The 22682-nt window shown below is 47.5% G+C and overlaps 1 protein-coding gene across 6 annotated transcripts in view; it reads left to right on the forward strand.

Moving 5' to 3' along the window:
* ARHGEF18 (Rho/Rac guanine nucleotide exchange factor 18) overlaps positions 1 to 22682 on the forward strand; it is a 334968-nt gene that overhangs the window by 221805 nt on the left and 90481 nt on the right. For all 6 annotated transcript variants that reach the window (XM_085639301.1, XM_085639297.1, XM_085639298.1 and 3 more), the window contains 2 exons: positions 1309 to 1556; positions 18760 to 18885. In XM_085639301.1, coding sequence (XP_085495427.1) covers positions 1309 to 1556; positions 18760 to 18885 — 374 coding nt within the window. The remainder of the gene's footprint in view (positions 1 to 1308; positions 1557 to 18759; positions 18886 to 22682) is intronic.

The following is a 22682-nucleotide window of genomic DNA, read 5'->3' on the forward strand; positions in this document are numbered from 1 at the left end:
GTTCTCCTGTATTGGAATCTTTCATAGATTCACCTGCAAACCACCCTCCTCCCCAGAGAAGCTTGCCTTTATTTCTCTCAGTGTTTGTACATTTGTATGCACTAGTGCTATGAAAATCTGAGGCACTGCAGCTTCTCTCCGGAAGGTTCCAGAGGGTGGTGTCATCTGACTGGTTGATTCTTAAGTTTGGTCCTTTTTAGGTCGAGCATTTGAGACCTCTTGTATATACTTTAGTAGATACTTATATGTGTATGTACTTTGTGGGTTCCGGAGATCAGCCCTAGGACTTATTTGCTTCCGCTTAGGGATTTTTTTTTCTGTTTAACTGCCTCTATTTAACTGTCTTGATAAAAAACGACCAGCAGAGGTCAGTAATATACCAGAATCACTTTAGCATTCTCTAGATTCCAGTCCATAGAAATTGTCTTCCACGAGCCCTCTGTTGCCAATAATATTTTTTTTTAAATCCTGTATTTTCAGTGATGTGACCACCGAAGCCCTGATTTTATATTAAAAACAGAGCTTTGGACTATACCATTTTCCGCTGAAAGGCAATATTTCTCTCCATGTGTTCCCATAGCTGGCGTGTCACGCAGTTTAGTGCTTACTTTCCCTCCATGTTAAAGAACAGTAGATGTTTCAGCACCCAGGCTAATGTGCTGCATAGCTAAATACATATAAGGTCCCAAAGGCTAGACCAATTGCATTGCAAATGCTTGTTTTGTTAAGTACATGGACATGTTGCTAAACAAAAAGAGCCTTAGGCCTCTAGGTTATATATTTATTATGACATTGCTTTTATAAAGAACCGGGGACTCCATCTCGACGACGGGTAATGGTTCAAGCATGTGAATCTATGTAACATTCCAATACTGGAGAACTACAGTTACAGCTAAGTAACTTATTTTCTTATCCTATATCTTAGCCACCAGTCGCAATAGGGTCCCCGTTTGAAATGCATTCTCCTATTCACTACTGATGGCCCACAGTGATTATGTCGTTTTTGTGGGTGCTGCTACTCCATTTAGCTCAGTGGTAAAAATGAGGATTAACATGGCATTATCAGGGGCCTCATTGTTGCTGTAAAGCATTGCCCATAGTTACAGTAAGGCTGCAGGGGTATTGCCATCCGTTTTACAATACAACCGAGGCAAAAGTGTGGCGTCCTGCAATTATCTGATGTCTTTACCAACCGATTGCATTGTGAGCGAGCCCTTACGCAAGCTAAGTCGAATTGCATCACTTTGTCCCTGATGTTAACGTATGCTTTGGTAGAGTTATATATATATCTCTGTCCATTATTTTTAGAGCTCATGCAGACTGAAATGCACCATATCCGAACCCTGAAAATCATGGTTAAAGTCTACTCCAAGGCCATGCGGGATGAGCAGTTCAGCGGCAACGTTATCAAGTCACTGTTCCCCTGCGTAGATGACTTACTGGAAATGCACGGACAGTTCCTATACTGGCTCAAGGAGCGCCGCAAGGAATCTTTGGAGGAAGGGAGTGACCACAATTACATCATCCAGAAAATCGGGGATGTGCTTGTGCAACAGGTATGAACAATACATGTGCATGCAATATCCCGCTAAGGGTGCAGGAACAGTATTGCATTCCGGACAAATCTTGCTTCCGTCTCGGGCAAATCCTTCAGCTTTCACTTCAGTTCCTTAAAGTTCTAATTGTAGGATGCTCATAACAGGTTTTTTGTGTGTAAATTGCTAAATATGGTTTGGAAAGTTATTACTTGCACTCACAAATTGCAAGGGTGAATTGTGCACCATGTCATTGGATCCGGAAGCAAGGGATATTGGATGCGACTCATGAGGCAAAAGCTGCAGGTAAAGGAAGATCTACTGATATATTCACAATATGTGGGGCCTTACCTGGACTATTCTGTTCTCTATTCCGGTATGTTAAGGACAGCTAAATTAATCAGGAGTTGTCACATAAAAAGGCATGTTACTTAAAATTCAGTTTTGAAACTTATTGTGATCTGCCTTTTTATGTTCAGCGCGGAGGGACCTGGAGTGATGTGCATGATAAGTCGCATGTTATAGTTACGTGTACATTCCTCCAGGAAACATTTTCACTTTTAAAAACAGAGGAACCACTATTAGTAGGGGTATGTTTGGGAGCGTTGGCAAAGTGGTGCTCAGATGAAAGTAGCACATTTATTTAAAAGATGGGACAAAGTGAATCAGTAAATTATCTCAGAAGACTTGGACAGATGCATGGGAGCAGTATTGCTAGGTGGAGAAGAAAATGCTGAATTACAAATATTCTGCAATGGTCTGAATAGACTAGAAATGTCATCAGAAGAAAGGGCAATCCTGTATTCCAACGAACATGGATAAATAAACACACATTTAAAATAAGGTTCCACTTTAAGTCATTTCTTATAAATTGCATGTTTGACAAGAAGCTCGAAAGCTACTCCTCCCGGCTACTTATTCACCATAAAGGTATCACGGAGAATATTCATGGTATTGTGTTTATATTGCAAATGAATCACAAACAACTTTTGCATAGAACGTTTAGTGATATCAAAGTGTTCCTGTTTATGGCACAGTGCAAGTGACAATTGAGAGACAATTCTACTGCTCAAACACAGTGTACACACAAACCTTCTTAACGGTGAGGACAAATTGCATGGTCAAAACTTCAACACCACCAAGTGATTCAGATGGGGTCTTCATCAGGGCAAATAGCAATGCGAGGTGCACGAGCGAGAACGTCGACCCATAGAGTAATCTTTTTTTTAAAGAATTTGGGCAGACTAAGAGGTCTTTTTGGATGCATATTCTTTAACACCGCCCTTTCTGTCCTGATTTAATGTTCCTTACGGAAACGTGGGCTGACCTCTCATGAGATCCTGATTTCAGGATTGCTATCCCAGATGGGTATGATATATGCAGAATAGATAAGCAAGGTAAGGGGGGGGTTTATCAAAATCACATACAGGCAGTATTAAGTCGGCCCCTCATTTGGATGGTGAAACCTCGTTGCTTGCATTCATATTTAATCATGCAACCGTTTTTAATGGGTCTCTACTATATCGTTCACCCGGTCCCAAAGACGACTTTGTGTCATCTGTTCGGACTATTATGGAGTCCAGCATTGAATTTTCAAATTTTACCCTGTTATGGGATTTTAATTTTCACCTGGAGCTTAGTGAAAACACAGATAAAGAACACCTGACGGATTGTCTTCATAGTTTTGATCTATATCAAATAGTCAATCAACCGTATAATGCTAACCATATGCTGGATGGTATTTTTACAAGTAACCCTGCGCTTGATTTTGATTGTCATTCCACTGATTTGGCGGAACACAAAGCTGTATGTTTTAATATTGTGGTTTTGGATAAAAAATGCTGTTATTCTAACCCATTGGAATTTAGAAAGAGCCGCACCTAGTGGAAAATAGATAGTCTTGAGCTTGATAAGCTGTTTAACAAACATAATCGGGATCTAACCAATAATGTTCGAGGCACGTGAGCTGCAGATCACATGCTTTGCATACTCCTGCCATCTTGTGTTGGGTCTGGATGTTTGCAAGTTGTTTTTCTTCTAATAAATCTTTCCAGTCACGAGGTAGGTGAATCCTCCTTTCGGTGGTAGTGCGCATGGGCATCGACTCCATTGTTAGATTGTTTTTTTCCACCATCAGGTTCGGACGGGAATTGCTGCGCTCCAGATCGTCACCGTCCCCTCTGTTCGCAATACATTCACCCTTGACGATATTGTTTTCGTTCGCGTATTTCCATTCTCTGCGTATCGTATTTACTGAAAATTCCTCTTTTGATCGTGTAGCTCGTAGAAAGCCGTTGGGCCTACCCGCGTCGGCCCGCCTCGCAGTAGATGGAATAGACTCCATTTAATTTCTACCCTAGGTGCCACGAGAAATTCCCGCGCACCGACTCACATGAAGTGTGCAACTTATGCTTATCTCCGGAGCACAAAGAGCAGGACTGCGACTCATGTAAGGCTTTCTGATCGAAGAAGATGCTTCGCGACCGTCTGGCTCGACGTCGCGACATGCAAAGCCAATACATCGGTTCCATTCCAGACCTCTTCGGAGATGCCATGAGAGCTGAGGAAGAACATATCTCCGTTTCTGAATCCGGCTCCGAGGGGGACAAAGACATCCCGCAAGGGCAGCGTACTGGGAGTACTAATCCTCCCTTGCCCCAAAGTCCACCTCAGTCCAAGAAGAAGTCTCCGGTCCAACCCCCGCCTGCGGGCCTAGGTCGGCACCGAGTACATGTTTTCGACGCCCCGTCTTCCGACTCGGCACCGAAACACACCCCAAAGCCTTCCGCTCGAAATCGGGCTCCGAGACGAAACCTTCGGGATTGAAGTCGAAGTCCGCCTCAGCCCCACCCCCTTCAATGCCGAAAACACCTTCGGATCCAAAGTCCTCGTCATCCAAAAAGCCGGCACCAAAACTTTCGGCACCGAAACAAACAGATGTGGCAATTCCATCAAAAGAGCAACGTTTTGATGTTCCGCCCTCAAAACCGGATCAACTTTGCATTCATCCAATAACTGGACATATTACCACCAAGGTGACTCTCAAATGTAAACCTGAGACTGAAGAAGCCTACCACATTCCTTTAAACAGGGAGAATGTGGGTACTAACCCTTCTCCTCCTCCTCCTCCTCCTCCTCTATCACCTGAGTCTCAACCATTGCTAATTTGACCTGCTGACTCACCACCACCATGATGATCAGGAGGATGGGGCTGAGGACAACGATCCAACACCTACAGACCCCTGGAAAGGTTATAATATTCATTCTCCCACAGGTAACAACCCTGATCTGTACCCCACTAAACCTTCTCGACCAGACGCCAGTGTAGGATATATAGAACTATTAGATAGAGCTGCAAATTACCATGGGGTCGAGTTACATAAGGAATCCCTAAAAGAAGATTTCCTTTTCGAAACACTTGGTAGTTCCCAAAAATCCTTGCACACACTTCCCATCCTCAAGGGTATGCTTAGACACGTGGATGACATTTTAAATGATCCTGTGCGTGTACGTATCCTCACCCCTAGGGTTGACAAAAAATACAAATCTGCACCATCAGATCCAGCTTACATCAGGGGGCAGTTACCATTAGATTCTTTAGTAGTTTCTCATGCACGAAAAAGGGCTAATTCCCAAAATCCAGGGGGTGCTCCACCCCCAGACAAAGAGTAAGTTAATAGACGCCTCGGGAAAAAGAGTAGCCTCCCAAACTGCAAACTCTTGGTGCAGTGCATTTCCAATACCCAAGCACTTTTAGCCAGGTACGATAGGGCGCATTGGGATGAAATGGAGCAATTGCTCCAATTTCTGCCTGATGACTACAAGTCCAAAGCGCAGGACCTAGTGCGGGAGGGACGGCTCATCTTGAACAATTCCTTCAGGTGCGCTTTAGATGCAGCTGACACTGCGGCTAGAGTCGTCAACACCAGCGTTCTCCTAAGAAGGCATGCCTGGTTATGCATTTCAGGGCTTAAACCAGAGGTTCAAGTCTCCATCCTTAACACTCCATTTGACAAGCAGCAGCTCTTTGCCCCTGTAGTAGACTCGTCAATAGAAAAAATGAAAAAGGACACAGAGGTAGCGAAATCCATGGGAGCCCTTCAGTCACCTTCAGGCTGTGGTTCCTGTCGGCGCGCCTTCTATCGTGGAGGGTCCAAGAACACCTCCTCAGACACTGCCTCCACAACCTTTAAAGGCAACAATTGGTCCTCTGCTTCTAAGGGTTTCTTCAGAGGGGGTTACAGAGGAAACAATGGTAAGGGTAGAGGGAGAGGTTCCAATATTCGCTTCCCCCTCCAGTACCAAACAGCGTCTTCCTTACACTCCCCCTGCCCTGCCCATTTAACACCTCGCTGGGGGGAGGGGGCTTTGGGGGGCGTCTTTCACACTTGCTACCCGTCTGGCAGTCCAGAACTACAGACAAATGGGTACTGACAATTATCCAATCTGGTTATTGCCTGGAGTTTACCAACAATCCTCCGAACATTCCTCCACATTCACACAAACTGTCACCAGACCACTTGCACAATGGATGAACTGGTCAGGGATATTTGCCTACGCTTTTCCGCCTCTCCCACTCATTCCACTAGTGGTTCGGAAACTCAGGCAAGCATCTCTCACACTCATCCCAGTAGTTCCCACATGGGCCCGTCAACCATGGTTCACAACCCTGTTGGAGCTGTCTCTGGTTCCTCATCAAAAGCTGCACCTCACATCCAGTCTCCTCACACAGAGCCATGGAGAAATCAGACACCCAGATCCCAAACAACTAAACCTTGCGATCTGGCTCCTGAAGTCACAGAGTTTGGTTATCTAAAACTTCCACCAGACTGTATGAACATCATTAGAGAGGCCAGAGGGCCTACTATAAGAGCCTGTTGCGCAGCTAAATGGAAACGTTTTGTTATCTATTGCAATAACAACAACATCAATCCTCTGGATGGTTAAATACAAAATTTCATTTGTTACCTGTTACACTTGCAGCAGTCAGGATTAGCTTACACTTCTATCCAACTACATCTCACTGCAATGGCTGTGTATTTACAAAATAGGCAACAGTGTGGAATTTTAAAATAGTCCTCGCAAGATTAATGGGCCCACCTTTTGAACCCATGCATAAATGTGAGCCACAGTTTCTCTCCTGGAAAACCGCTTTCCTCATTGCAATCACTTCACTGAGGAGAGTGGATGAACTACAGGTACTAACCATAGAAGAACCTTTTTTCCAATCTTCACAGAGACAGAGTGGTCCTTCGTACTAACCCCAAGTTTCTACCTAAGGTAGTTTCTGCCTTTCACATCAATCAGTCGGTTGAATTACCTGTATTCTTTCCTGAACCTGATTCAGTGGCAGAACGAGCTCTACACACCATAGATGTCAGAAGAGCCCTTTTATATTATATCGAAAGAATAAAATCATTTCACAAAACCTTAAAACTTTTTGTTGCTTTTGCACCGCCACACAATGACAATGCCATATCCAACTCGGGTATTGCTAGATGGATTGTTAAATGCATTCAAACTTGTTATGCAAAAGCAAACAGAACGTTAACAATACCCCCTAGAGCGCATTCCACTCGCAAAATAGGGGCTACTATGGATTTTTTAGGAAACATCCCCATAGTTGACAGTTGTAAAGCTGCAACATGGTCTACACTGCACACATTCACCAAACACTATTGTGTAGATGTGTTGGCGAGACAACAAGCTATTGTTGGCCAGGCAGTACTTAAAACACTCTTTCAGACAAGCTCGCAGACCTGAGAACCTTATTACCTTCTTCTGTCCACTGTTCTGGGAGAATCTTAGAACAACTCGATCTCTTTGAAAATTGTGGGCAGAAGAAGCTGGTTTAGAAATAACTCTGCCACAGACCACCTTTGGACAATGAAGCAGATTTTGCCACAGCTTCAGAAATGACAAATCTGGTCTGTTTAGATGGACTCTTGGCTCCTATTGCACAACTGATGCAAATTTAAGTTTTAGTTGGTTTTCACATAATCTCTATTTCAAAGAGATGTGCTTCATGTTTCTGTTGTGTCCTAAGGTCAGTGACCTGTTGTGAGAAAGTGCCATCTTTCTTGCATGGTATGCCTCCACTTTTTTGCTGAATTGCTGATGTACTTTGACTTAGTGTGCCCTGGGCTCCTGTCAATCAGGTGCCCAGGGCCTGTGTTCCTTCCCTAAAACTGTATTGAAACCTAAACCCAATTGGCATCTCTGGCCACATGTCAGCCCCTGATAAATGGTAGCCTAGGTACCCAGGGCACTGTGACCAGCGAAGGCCCCTAAGGGCTGCAGCACTTATCGTGCCACCCTTAGAGGCCCTGTACCCTGAAACACACACACTGCCCTTGCCGGCTGAGTGTCTTGGTACAGAACAAAACAAAGATTCGACATGGCACACATCCCTGTGTGCAATGCCCACCAGCCACTGTCCTTGCATACATCAGTCACCCCTCTAGCTGGGTGCCCTCTACCAGTGGTGAGGGTACAGGTGCCTGAGCCCTGTACCCCATACAGTGCCCAGGTCCAACTTAGAGTTGCCCCCTGAACCTAACCCACAATCCACGTCCTGCCTGAGAGGCTGCCTAGGCTGCCACCCAGCAGACATGTTGCTGGACCCCAGGGTAGAGAGCCATCCGCTCTCCTGGGCCTGCAACAATGCTCATCCTGGGCGAGGTGCTAGGTCTCCTCCCCCAGGATGGGCAGGGGAAGCTTCAAAGGCATGCCGCCTTTGTGAAGCCTCCCCAGACCACTTGCTGTACTCGGCAACTGGTCCCCACCGGTTCTGACCCCCCACTCTGGCGGGAAGACTGGCGGGAAAGCCCAAGTGAGGAAAGGGGGTGTGTCAGCCTCTGCCAACCCCACCCCTCAGGTGGGGAGGCGAGGTGCAGCACAACTCCGGGTTCTCGCCATCTTGAGGATGGGGAGCCCTGCCCAATCAGGACTAGGCTCCTGCCCCCCTCCCACTGGAGAGTGGCAGGATAGGGGGTGTACTCTCCCCAGGAAAGGGCCCCATTGGTCCCTGACCTTTCCCTACCTGTAACGCCCCTAAATTTATTATTTAGGGGCACCCTAAACCTTCCTTCCTCAGATCCCAATTCCGAAACTACAAAGAAGAACAAGAAGAAAGAAGACCTGCCGTGCAGCTGCTAACAAGAGGACAACACCAACTGACTTGGCCCCAGCCCTACCAGCCTGTCGACCCTCGAACCTGCTCCTGCTAACCCCTGGTGTCTCCTGTGGTCAGCAACCTCGAAAACCCTGGAGGACCTGACTGCCTTGCTCATCCAAAGACTGGGACTCTCACGAGCAGAGGTTCTGCTCAAAGATCTACAACCCCTGGTGCCAGCCAGGAACCGCGAATCCAGCACACTCTGCACCCGCCGAGCCCGGCCCGTGTCTGAGTGGACAAAGACCACAAGAACGTCCCCCCGGTGACTGTGACCAAGAATCCAGCACCCAAGGACCCTCCTCAACGCTCCTGACGCCGCCTGAAGCCTCAACACCAGGGACCCCTCCAACCGCGACCAGCAGAGGGTAAGATTTCCCGATGCCAAAAGACACTCCTGCACCTGGCGCCCCACAGCCCCCTGTGCCCAACTCCTGGGTGCCTACCTAACTTACAGCTTCCCAGCTTACCTCTCGAAGTGGTGGTCGCACCTGAAGAATCTCCGTCCCCAAGCCTGCAGCCTTTGTTCGTCTTGCAGCTTTCCCATTGAAAATCCATTGGGCGCCCGAAGGCCCAAAAGCACCCTGCCCCCAGCCGCCTGAGTGCCCCTGGAAGTGCATCATCTGTTCTATCACTACTTCCGCACTTGCCCTGTGTAAGTGACCAGGAGCTCCGCTCCCACAACCGCGTGGCCTGCCTGCTAGCAGCCACCAACCAAAGGCCCCCTGCTCACCATAGGCTAATATTGGGCCTACTCACTCTGCACCCGGCTGCCCCTGTGCCGCTGAGGGTGTAACGACTGTACCTACCTGAACCTGGGAGACCCCAGATTCTAACCCCAGGACCTTAACTCTTAACTTACCTGAAAGTCGAAAAGTTACATTTTCTCCATAGGGTAACATTGGCTGGTTTTCACTTGGAAATTCTTCTAAGTGTCAAGTTTTGAAACTTTGAAATATTCACTAAAAATCCTCAGATCGGGGGGAGGAGCCTAGCGCGCAACCAAGATGGCCGCGTAGGTGCGAGGCTCCCGAGTACCTCCGCAACCTCCTACGTTTATCCTGTCTTCATCCTGCATTGGTTGAGGGGACTGTGTCGGTGAGCCTGAGCCGAGGTGGTACCCGTTTTCTGTTTTTGAATCGGACCCCGGGTGCCGGGGTGAGCACCGACTGAAGTTTGCGGCCTACTTCCCTCCTGACCCCGGATTCGAATTTGGGGGTAACCCAGTGGCGAAGTGAACAACAACGGCGGGCTGGGCCTGGCGAGTCGCGCACCCCACACTTTCACTTTCGCTTTTGACTCCCCTTGCCGTCATCGCAAGTGGGATTACGGCGTTTCTTTGTGTTGGGGTGGCCTCGCTGGGAGACCCTGCCTGCCTGCGGTGGCCCGCTCTGCCGTCCTGGGGTGACCCCCGGGGCTCTCGGCCTTGATTGATTGCTTGCTCTCCACTGCGTACCTGGTGAGGTTGCGAGCCACACGACGATGGCCACGAAGCAGGAAGGGGATCGGTTGAAGGCCAAGTCTACCCGGCGTGGCACCGCGCATCAGGCCAACATTATGGACCGCTACACCCTCCCGAAGGGGTCTCCCGGCGGATCGCACAAGTCCTCCGAGTGCCCCTCGGATGCCCCGGATTTGCCTGCGGATCTGACTTTGCAGGATGTTATGGGCGCCATTGCTGAGATGCAGACCTCAGTGGGCCAGCAATTCGACACCTTGGCACATAAACTCGACGCGGTCCTCATCGATGTCAACCTTGTTAGAGCCAATCTCTCTAAGACAAATGACCGGGTCGACTCATTGGCCCACACCGCGTCGGGCCTCACGACTGAGGTAGCGGCCCTTCAGACGGAGGTGCATCTGCTCCGTCAGGCAAGTGCGCTCCTGGATCGGCGCCTGGAGGACTCCGAGAGCAGGGCCCGGAGGAACAATATCCGCATTATTGGAGTGCCCGAGGGACGGGAGGAGTCGGCGGCGGATCTCTTTGTGGAGGACCTGATCCCTACCCATCTCCAGCCTAAGGGGCTGAGTAAATTCTTTGCGGTGGAGAGGGCCCATAGAGTTCCCGGAGGCAGGCCGAAGGTCGGAGCCCCTCCGCAGGCTCTTATTGCCCTTATTTTTAACTTTCGGGACAGGGATGCGATTCTACAAGCTTCCAGACTGCAAGGGCCGATTAAGCTGGAAAACATGGAGGTGAACTTTTATCCTGACTTCACGCAGGCGGTCCAGAAGCAGAGATTGAGTTTCCTGGGTGTCAAGCGGCGGCTTCGGGACATGAACCTAAAATATGCCATGCTCTTCCCGGCCAGGCTGCGGGTGGAGGCGGATGGTCGCACTCACTTCTTTGACCGTCCTGACATGGCCGGGGACTGGCTGGACACTTTGACTGGGGGACATGGTCGGGATGGGGGGGGGGCGACGGGAGGTGAGCGCTCACCGGACCGGGTCTGAGGTACTGACACCGTGGCTCAACCCGGGTGATGCCACTTTTGGCCATGCTTAGGGTCTTTTGCCTATTGTGCCTTGTTTCCCCTCCATGGGAGGTTGTGCTGGGTCTCGAGGGGGTTCTCCCTCCTCCTCTAGGGGGTCTTAGTAGTTCCATTTATATAGGGGCGACAGGCACACTGCAAGTTGGGGGGGCTGTTTGGGCTCATGCAGGGGTGCAGGGAGGGGGGAGTTTTGTTGGGGCTGTTGGGTTGGGGTTGGGTATTGTTTATTTGTACCACAAGGCAGATGTATTGTTGTGCTACTTCTACAGTGCTCCCTGGGGGGAGATGGCTCGATTTCGGTTATGATGGGGGGTAGGGGACTGAGTCTTTTGTCCTCGAATGTCAATGGACTGGGGGACAGGATAAAACGGGGTGTGGTCCTGCAGTTTTTAAAACGTATTTCTCCCGATCTAGTATTTCTGCAGGAAACGCACCTCATTGGAAACTCCTTTCGTACTATGAATAGACTGGGCTATCGCCTTATAGCCCACTCGGGCTTCACCTCTGGTTCGAGGGGCGTGGGAATTATGGTTAAAACTTCGCTCCCGTTTGAGATGGATGAGGTGTTCCACGATGACAGGGGACGATACACGGCTCTGGTGGGTAGATTGGAGGGTAGAGTGATTGTTTTAGTTTCTGTTTACGTACCGCCAGGGTTGCAAACAACTACTTTCGCTGATCTGGGACGCCTCCTCCTCGGCCTTCCGGAGGGGATTCTAGTGGTTGGGGGAGATTTTAACGCTGTAGTTTCCGGTACTGAGGACCGTCACCCTCCTAGAGATCTCCCCCGTGCCCAAGCGTGGCTTTCCGGCCTCTTGGATACATTGGGGCTGGTGGATTGTTGGCGGCTGAAACACCCTACGCAGATACAGTACACCTTTCATTCCGGGGCTCATGGCAGTCTTTCAAGGCTTGATTATGTTCTGGTGCCAGCGGCACAGGCGGGGGGGTTGGGGAGGTATGACATTTGGCGCGGGGTATTTCGGACCACTCCCCGCTCCTGCTGCATTTCGACATTGTCCCGAGGGGTGAGGGGAGGGTGGTCCCGGTCAATCCCTGGTATCTGCGTGGCACAATTCGCGCAGATTTGGTTAAATCTCTGGAGCGGTATTTTGAAGATAATGTGGGGTCTGTATTGTCTGCGGTCTCTCTGTGGGAGGCGTTTAAGACGGTAATCCGGGGGGAGGCCCTGTCCCTCATTTCCCATTCCCGGAGGCGCGGGCGGGAGGAGGTGACCCGTATTGAAACTGAGATAACTGAATTGGAGGGTGATCTGGAATGTGGGGTAACGGATGACAAATTGCATGCTCTCCGACTCAAACAAAGAAGAGTTAAGAACAATGGTTCAAGGATGGCCCAAAAGGGTCCAATAGAAAAGGTGACCCAGGCAGGGTCACTTGTTTTTTAAGATAAGTGAAATCAATTCCGTAGGGAGCAGGAGACAAAGTACGTAAAGGGTCATGTAGGTCAAAAGATAGCAGGTATTTATTTAAACAAAGTCAATTTTAGAATGCTCACAAAATAAGAAAAGCGTGGTGTGAAATAGTGATAGTAGTTTTAAAAAGACATCGCATTGACAACAATATAGTAGTTGAATTCCATAATTGATCTTTACAAGTTATAAGGAATTCATGTTGTGGGGTGGTCGACGGCGTTTCGAACCCAATTATTGGGGTTCATCTTCAGGACAGTGGTGAGCATGCTGAAATTAAAGAGGGGGAAGGGGGATGGGAACACATTTGTTTAAGACCCTGTGTATATGTAAACAAACACATAACTGCATACATTCTAGTAAATACAACAATAGCTCCCTTGAAGGAAAAAAAGGAAAATAATTCTTACATTTGAATTCCTTATAACTTATTCCGGCTGGTTGGCGTGGTGTGCGATCTGATTCACCAGGACCAGTCCGGCTTTATCCCTCATCGCAACACCGCGCTTAATCTGCGGCGTCTGCACGGGGTGCTCGCGCGGGTCCCGTTCATACGAGAGCCAGCCATTTTGGCGTCCTTGGACGCCACTATGGCGTTCGACACGCTTGAATGGCCATATATTTGGGCGATGCTGGCGAAGTTTGGTTTTGGCCCGGGATTCATTGGCTGGGTGAAACTGTTATACTCCGGACCTCTGGCGCAGGTGGTGGTGAACGGTAGAGTGTCGGCTCCGTTTGAGCTGGGCAGGGGTACGCTGCAGGGCTGCCCGCTGTCGTCGCTCCTCTTCGCGCTTGCCTTGGAGCCCCTGGCGGAGTGGCTGCGGTGGGAGCCTTCCATTCGTGGTCTCCGTTGGACCCCTGAGTGAGGATCGCGTATCTCTTTACGCGGATGATATCCTTTTATACCTTGCTTCCCCGCGTAAATCGCTGATTGTATTAGTGGATGTTTTGCATTCCTTTGGCCGTAATTCTGGCCTAGTCATCAACTGGGCTAAATCCTGTGTGTATGTCCTCTCCGGGGAGACTCCTATCCTACCGCGGGGCTGCCCTATTCAGGTCGCCTCGCAGGGATTTAAATACCTGGGTATCTTTATTACCCTGGATGCTGAGGCCCGATATAAACAAAATTTGCTCCCCCCCCTCCAGCGCCTGAAGGAGGACGTGGCGCGTGTGAGGCGCCTGCCGCTCTCGTCGCTTGGCCGTGCGGCATTGTTTAAGATGATGTCGCTGCCACGTTTCCTATATGCTTTACAGAACACGATGGATGTTGTCCCGGCGCGCTACTTTCGCGAGGTAGAGAGTTTGCAGCGCCAACTATTCTGGGATGGGAGACCACGTATCGCCCTTGCGAAGCTGACACTCCCGTGGTATGACGGGGGGGTCGCCCTCCCAGACATCAAACGGTACTACTGGGCCTCCCAGCTGGCCGCGATAAACCACGGCCTTTACGGGCCTGCTTTAAACCCGGCCTTTGAGATGGCTAAACTATTACTGCCGGGTGGTGACTACAATCGGGCACTTTATTCTCGATCGCTCGACGCACGTCTGACGGGCCCTACGCGGGCTCCCTGTGGACCTCGAAGGGTTTTGAGAAGTGGGACATGATAGGCATCAGCAGGGTGGGCGATCTCTGGACGAGGGGGGGATTCAAGACATTCGATGTGCTGCAGACGGAATTCCAGTTGCATGACAGGGAGTACTTTCGATATCTACAGGTCCGTCACGCGCTGGTCTCCGTATTCCCGGATGTTGCCTCCATCCCGGAGTACTCCCCTCTGGAAGATAGAGTGCTAGATGGGCATGTGCCGGATGGCACGATTTCCTTGATTTACAAAAAGCTCATCAATGATCGCTCGGGACTGTTGACTAGCCTTCGTGAGGCGTGGGTCGCCGATGGATTGGAGCTGGACGACGAGGACTGGGTGTCTGCGGTGGCCTCCCCGAAAGAGGTGGCCATACCGGCCCGCCTTCGCTTCGTCCAGCTCAAAATACTCCATAGGGTCTATGTTACGGGGCCGGGTTTGCTGCGTATGGGATATTCCGTGGATGGGTTGTGTAAGCGTGGGTGTGGTTCATTGGGGACCTTCGTCCATATTTTGTGGGAATGTCCGGAGGTGGCGCGATTCTGGCGTGGTGTGCATGCGGTGTTGCGGGCGGTCACACATGTGCCGCTGCTTCCTGAGGCGAGGAGGTGTCTGCTAAATGTGTGGGAGCCGACTGATTACTCAGTGCCGCAGACGTGGTGGGTGACTCTGGGCTATATGGTGGCAAAGCGTGACATAGCGCAACTGTGGGGCTCCCAGAGGTCGCCTACGATCTCGGCATGGAAGGACAACATGGATTGGTGTATGTTTCGGGAAAAAGTGGTGTATGTCGCGAGAGGTAAGCCTGGGAAATGGGTGAAAGTGTGGGGCCCCTGGAACTCCTACCGTGGCGGAATTTGTACCCCGCCGCTGACGCCTGAACTGGCACTGGCCCCGTCTCCCTAGTCTCCTTGTCTCCTTGGTTCTGGGTACGGAGTCCACTTTGTCTCCGCTCTGGCCTGTCCCCCCCGCTTTTCCTGTGTATCGGTAGGGTCCTCCCCGGGGGAGCGCATACTGCTGCTTCGATTTTTTGCTGCCTTGTGGATTTGTTTGTTATTTCTTACATAAAAATGGAACCGCCATCTGGGGGGTCCGGACGGTGTGGTTGCCAATGTTTTTTCTTTCTAACTCCTGTGATCTCTCTCTCGCTGCAGCGTGTGTTTCCCACTTGTATTCTATGTTCTTATCGTTTGCTAGCGGCCGGCCCGAAGGTTGTAGGCCCATTTTTGTAACTCTTTTGACTTCTGTAATAAAGGTTTAAAAAAAAAAAAAAAAATCCTCAGATCAACGAAAACGGAATTACTCACCTTTTACCAGGAGAGATCCCAGTGCTGGATCTGTGTGCCCAGCACTGACCCTAAAAAGTAATTACAACTGTGATCTTCAGATAACCTGATTTTCCCCCATAGGATAACATTGCCTGGTTTTCACCAGAAATTCTTCTAAGTGTCAATTTTTGCAACTTACAAATATTCCTGTTTACTATAAACGATTTCTTTCAACTGTTTACAGGAGATGCACCAGGGCTGAATCCAGGATCTAGCCCTGAGTAAGAAAAGCATACGCAAAGTAATTGATATTTCATTTACTTAAAATTCCCATTGAGCTCAATGTTATTATTGTGTTAAAATGGTGTTGCATATTGCAACAACTGTATCTATTGCATTGAAAAGTCTATTGCTTATTGAAAGTATTCAACTATAGCAGCTCATTCTGAGAAGGTATTTTTATACCTACTTGTGGTTCTAAAATTATACAACAATATATTTTTACATACAAAACAATTGGCCTAGAGTTCAGTTCTTGAGTGTGTGAGACCATTTGCTGACTGAGTGTGTACATGAAATGCTTTACACTGTCCTCTGATACTGCCTTACTGCTCGACCAAGCTACCACTTTAGAGAGTAAGGTTATATCTAACTTTAGCCTCTGCCAAACCTCTGGGGACTGTTGGAGTCTGTACACGCTGTACCTTACCTTGGTGCAGTATATACAGAGCCACTTTCTTACACCTGTTCATTTGTGAAACTTGTATCCCGCACAGTGTCCGAGATGGCAGGTCTCCAGCAATCAGTGCCCTTTTGAGGTATTGAGGCCAAATTTACACTCCCTGTTTATATAGCGACGTATTATAGTTCGGACACCACTGATGCTTCTTGCTTATCCCTCGGTCCTAAGAGATCACTACTGTGAGTGCTAAATTAAGGAATTCAGCAATGGTTATGGCTGGAGAAGAAATACTCCTATGCTGTTGCATGTCCTAAGTACGGGACTTGGCTTCGATGTGTGTGCTATGGGAAAATTAAACACAGGGCAGAAGTACTCTTGCCGAACCAACAAAGTTCATTCATTTTCACAGACAGGTTAAGGTGATGGGAAACTGAGCAGCTCTTGGCCTCCGCGTATCAACAAGTTACTTAGACCTCTGAGTAGACTGTTGTCCAGCAGTCTGCTTATCTCCTAATTCTTAGAGCAGACTATCGAAAGTGTCTGGCCTCAGGGCTCTCAGCACGACTATACCCTGTGAACTTGGACAAGTGTGTCGCAGTCAATGGGGGATTTCATACATGTATAACTGGTGTGACTCATTTTCCCATAAACAGGTGTTGTGTCATTAATGGATCTGCCCATCAGGACACTGAGGCAGGGACTTGTGCGACCTCCTTCTTTCGAGCGAAGTGTGCTGTGGTCTGGAGTGACTCATGCCTGCCTCCTTCTCAGTTTTTCTTCGTAATGAGACTGTCTTGCATCAGCTGTTAGTTCAAGGTGACCCCAAAGCTATAACTAGAACAGTTGAAGTTGTATTTCTTTTTTAAATAACGACTCATCAGGCCCTCCGTTCTCACCAGCGTTTTATAAATAACATACATTGTGTGCTAGGTCTGCAGCCCTCTCTGTATATAAATATTCATGCCGATTGGCTCTAGTGCTTGCTACACAGGATTTTCTCGTGTGTGTATGTGTGTATGTATATAAATATCTGTTTCTTGCGTAGATTTTGAGTGCCTTAAGTGCCGTCAGCCGTCCATCTGGATGATTCTGCTGCGTAATTGCTTCTATCGAAAATGTGTTCAAAATTTTAATTTCTTCATTCATGGGTTACCATGACTTTTGATGTTGGACAAGCACATGATGATGCTGTCTACATGTAAAACCGGTCATCAGACCCAGTTAAGAAACAAAAGCATGGAGGAAGAAGTGTCTGACTGTGGTGGGAGATTTCTTTCTTTATTTTTGTAGAGCTCACCAGTGACATGCTGTGCAATGCAAAAGTTGTGAATCAAGCAATAACATACATTTGATAGAGGTTGTTGCCCAGGCTTGTTTGACACACAGTGCTCCATACTTGCCGGCCCTGAAAGATCAAGATGCCCGTCCCTTGGCGGCAACAGGGCAGTAACCTCAGTAGTATATGATGCAGCGATAGTCAGGCCTTTGGCACGTAAAGCTTAGCTAGTTAGAAAGTACTGAGGGTACATACAGCTGTATACCTTAAGCATTTAACATGCATGCATATACATTTTATTAATGCCTCCGGCAAATTATTGGTTAATTTGTAAGGTTTACGATGTAATAAAAGGTGATCGATATGGCTCTTGGTCACAAGCAAAGTTCCCAATGAATTTTGTACTTTGTGTTGTATCTTCATGACTGTAGTTACGTTAAAGGTCTATCTTCATGTTTGTTTTGCATGATGTCTGGCATAGAAATGTGCTGCGCTTTTACATATATGTAGGTGATGTGCTCACAGTGTGTTAGCATTTAATCAGGGATTGGCCTATGGAAAAGGAGTAGGTCAAGCGTTAAAAAAAATTATCTAATTAAAATAATATAAGATGTATAAGAGATGATGTCCCGAATGTCTCCATTTAGCACACACAAAGTATGTAAACACAGTGGCAGGCGCTGCTTAACAGGGTGGTGGGGGGATAAATCGGGGGAAAAAAATAGCACTTAACCTGCACGCTGGCTGGCTGCTGCTTCTCGGTCCTCTTGCACTCTAGGAGCCGCAAGGAAGCAGGAAGCACCAAGGCTTGCTCCCAGTCTCTCCGAGCCAATCACATCGCTGTCTTACAGCAGCGTTGTGATTGGTTTGAGCACTGTGGTTCAGCACTCAGAGAGGGACTGGGGACCTGGGCATGTTCTCCACCTAGGCTGTATGCCTGGCTGGAGAACATGCAAAGTGCGCATGACTGGTTTGCCGGCCGCTAAACATTCATGTGCGCTTAAGAGTGCCACCACTGTTCCAGTGACGTGCAGCCCCGCCCCTAACTAGGTGAGACACAGATGGATAAATAAAATGATAATAACATTCGTTATCATTTTTTCCCCCCTTTACTCACCTGCTCACGGAGCAGTGGGGCGACTGTCCTCTGCCTTATTTTAAGCAGAGTAGCCTTGTGTAAACCAAAATAGCTGCTGCTTTGAAAAAATTAACTTATTGGACAACTCTTTGTTGCAGTACATATTTTTGTTATACCAGTAGTACAGTAACGCACCACTTGCTTTCATTTTAACTCTGTAACTTCCCATTCTTCTTGCTTAGTTTTCCGGTGAAAACGGAGATCGAATGAAAGAAAAATATGGGGTGTTTTGCAGCCATCACAACGAAGCCGTGAACTCGTACAAGGAGCTGCTACAGCAAAGTAAAAAATTCCAGAATTTGATGAAGGTGAGGCAGTAGTGTGGAAAACAGTGCTGCTTTGTATGGTTTCCTGGTGTGAACAAAGCACAATACAGGTTTTTGAAATAAGTGTTTGTGACTACCCTTTTACACCTTTGTGTGTACCCCTCTGAAACTCCTCTTACGAGGAGGCAGCACGGAACAGACAAGACTGAAAAATAAGTTGTGCAGTACTTTATGTCCTCACCTGCTAAGTATTTGTTCGCTTTTCATCCTTGTAAAGATTTTGACTTTCATTCTCAAAACATTTGGGTTTAGGGTTCAAATTCAAAACTCCTGGTGACAAAATAAGAATGTATATAACGTTTCTCCTCCTAAATCCATTTGCAACTACAGAAAAGGGGTCATTATGGTGAACTTTTAGCTTTTGTCTGTATAGGGTTCCAGGTGGGTGCTCGCAGGAGTAGTGTCAGGAAATTTTAGGTGGCCCTTGAGAAGGTGGTTAATACTAGATGCTGACATTGGTGGTTGTCCACAGGGTAAGACAAAAATGCAGTTGCTGACTGCATCATATTTGCACACTTTAGTATAGTGCTAAATTATGCTGGAGAAAGCTGGAAATGTTGATGTAAAAATGTCCCAAATATCCCATATTTGCTGAGGGGGCTTCAAAAATTCATAGAAACAAACTTTCCATTCGGAGGAATACCAAGGTAGAATATAATGTTCATATGTGCCTTATTGTCCTACTTACTCATGTGGAATATCCACTGTTGTCTTAATGTTTGGAGTATTCCTGGAAGTCTGCGATGTGTAGTTTGGTGCTGGGTGGTCATATTGAATTCTGTGAATCTTAAAAGTGAAGAAATCCGCCGAGCAATATTGTCTTTTTTAATATATGGGGCTTTTGATAAAGTTTGTTTTTTGTTTAGTTCTAACCTGGCATTAACTTGGTTGTAGACTAAGTTCTCATAAACTCCCCCCTCATGTGAAATCTGCAAACCTCGGCAAAAAAATTCCCAGGCAAAAAGAGAAGCCCCATTTCATACTGTGATAGAAAAAGTTGAAGGTCCAAATGTTCCTCTGATATGAGTTCAGAAATTAATTAACTGCCTCATTGAAAAGGACGCCCGGCCCTTACCCACCATCTTGTGACATGTGATATCATTGTGCTTGCTCCTCATTTATTTATTTCATCATTTTTTATAGCGCGAACATGACCCTTTCAGGTTTCAGAGCGCTTTATACATTTACACTTGTGCTGGAGTGTAATAAAACAATAAAATGTGTTTTTTATGTGGAAATAATACACAGAGGACCCTACAAAGCACTAAATGTATTTGTGGCTATCCCTCACAACTTTATTCTGGTCGCCAGTTTGTGCAAGCAAGTCGTTCAACCTTGATCTCAGGCCTATGTGATTTCGCTCCATCATGAGCCTACACAGGTCTAGGCATTTCATCAGCATCAAGGTCCCTACCTGCATGATGATTGTGTCCCTAAGGTCATGGTGATGTGTATGTAAAAAAACAAGTTAGAATGGCACTCTGCCAGATCCTGTACTGAGCGACGTCTACTGACCATGGTAATCCAACAGCTGTTGGGCAATTTGAGTGGTGTCTCTTTTGTTCCCTCATAAATAGCTGGCCGATAGACCCACATATCTTTCTCCTTTCATTTTGGGAATAGACAAGTACCCTCCTCTTTGTCCACTTGAGACTTTTTAGAGAACATTCTTTTCATCTTTTGAATAGTATACATCATTTACCTTTACACTGATCTACACAAACCAGTTCTGAACTAAACTGTGAACATACGTTTGACTAACATCACAAAGCCAAACACCAATATACCACACACACAGTTGACTGTAGATCTTGTCGGAGCCGAATGAAATGGTGCACAGTTTGGGAATACTCTAGATTGCTAGTGGTTGTTGATAGGGGTGGGCGGAAAACTAGGCTCCGCCACTGGAGTTCACTGAGTTTTATGACTCCGCGCTCCGCTGTGAGCGCGGAATTCGGCGAAAACACCGGCTACTGCCATGTAGCAGAGTTTTGCTGGGGCCAACCTGCTATACATCAATGCTGGTCTGCAGCGGCAAATTTATGTTGCCCCTTTTCACTTTTTATGCTTTGTGTGGAATGCATGCATCCTAAGCCTCATTTTGGCCCAGTCATTTGAAGAAGCATGCTCCTCATCCATCTGCACTGCAGCTGAGAGGAAGGAAGGAACAGGAAGTCGTCAGCTTGTCGCCCCTGTGACTGACTAAACGGTGAATGCACTCGTAAATTAGCATTGCTGCATTACTCAGTTTGATTTTTTTGCTCTTTGGTGGGGCGATGCAATGTCTGCCACATGCTGTTACTGGGCACTGAAGGGCATGCAGCAGAGGGTGGCATTCCCACAGTTGATGGGGCAGCAGAACCTGGACATCGTCTTCGGCCTCAACCAGGTATCGCAGTTTGAAACCCTCTCAGCGCTCCTCTTGCTGGTGTTTATTTATTTATGTGACTGAAGAAGCTGACAGTTTCTTTACAGCCTTTTCAAAATGCGGATTCATGCTGGCAGAACCCCCCACTCCTCGCAAAATAATGACCCGAGGAGCTGTTCCACTGTCTCCGGTTGAGAGTGAGACTGAGGCAGTAACTTTTAGCGCACATTTACCCAGAGCAGGCAAAGCCCCCTACAGCCACAGTATGGTCTGTGTGGTTTTGTATCACAGTGCCAGACACCCTAGGAGATGACTAGCTACGTGTATGTACCTCAGTGCGCAATATGATTGCAGAGAAAGCCTTGGCGATGAATGTATTTGGTAAATAATGCACGTTGTTGGGGGTGGGGGAAGATACGTGAGTTCACAGTGTAAATATATGCTTCAGCTTGGGCACGTTTGTAGATTAATGTGCATGCACAACTAAGGCTTTTGCCGTAGACTACAACACACGCCTATGTAGAATATTCCTTTCTAAACATTTGTGGCTCGCACATATTCCTGTAGCATTGCTTCTTTCATCCTTGTGCCCGAGCATAACATGAAATCCGATCACTCATTGTAGACCTTATCCTGCAATTTATCAGCTTTGCAGAAACAAATTACTGTGCGACATAAGATAAAAAAATGACCGAACGTTAATACCGCAGCTGTTGCTGGTAAAATGTGGATCTGTTGTAAATAATCTGGGTACGTTTAAAACCACACTAAATACTTTGGAAGAGAGTGCTTTCTCAAAGCAGCATGACCTAAACCACAGTGATGAGATGCAGAAACCATGGAGATATGCCACGTTTCAAAGAAGCAAGGCCATGGAAATCTAGCACTTACCCAAAACAGTTGTGAACTGAAATCTCGCTCTGAAATGAAAACAAAAGGCGAGTGGCGAGTCAGTTTCCTGCGCATGTGGTTCTCTTGTAAATATAATCTAATTGGTAGATGAGTAGAAATAAAATGTTCTGGGCTCTCGGCATACTGTACTCAGTCTAATTTAAGAAATAGCAGGCACAATAGGCAGAGGCCTCAAAGTATTCAAAAGGCGGCGGTATTTATGAACAACGACCTCCCGGCTGTGCTAGTGGGTTCCACTTCATCAGGAGCGGTAACTTCGCCCGCTCACGGAACCCCCCAGAATTTGGCGGAGTTTTCCAGCAACTCTGTGGAATTCCGCGTAGTGAAACTCTGCAAGCTCCGCCCAGGCCTGGTTGTTGGTTCTACACAATTTTGAATAATGCAGCATTTGCCTGCAGAAAGACTGAATGAAATCCAGAAGCACATTTAAGAACTTTCTAAAGCTGCACACAATGAAATTCACGAGGGTAGCAATATTTTATATGCGTCTGTGAAGTTG

This window comes from Triturus cristatus, chromosome 12, assembly GCF_964204655.1.
Source record: "Triturus cristatus chromosome 12, aTriCri1.1, whole genome shotgun sequence".
Lineage (NCBI taxonomy): Eukaryota > Metazoa > Chordata > Amphibia > Caudata > Salamandridae > Triturus > Triturus cristatus.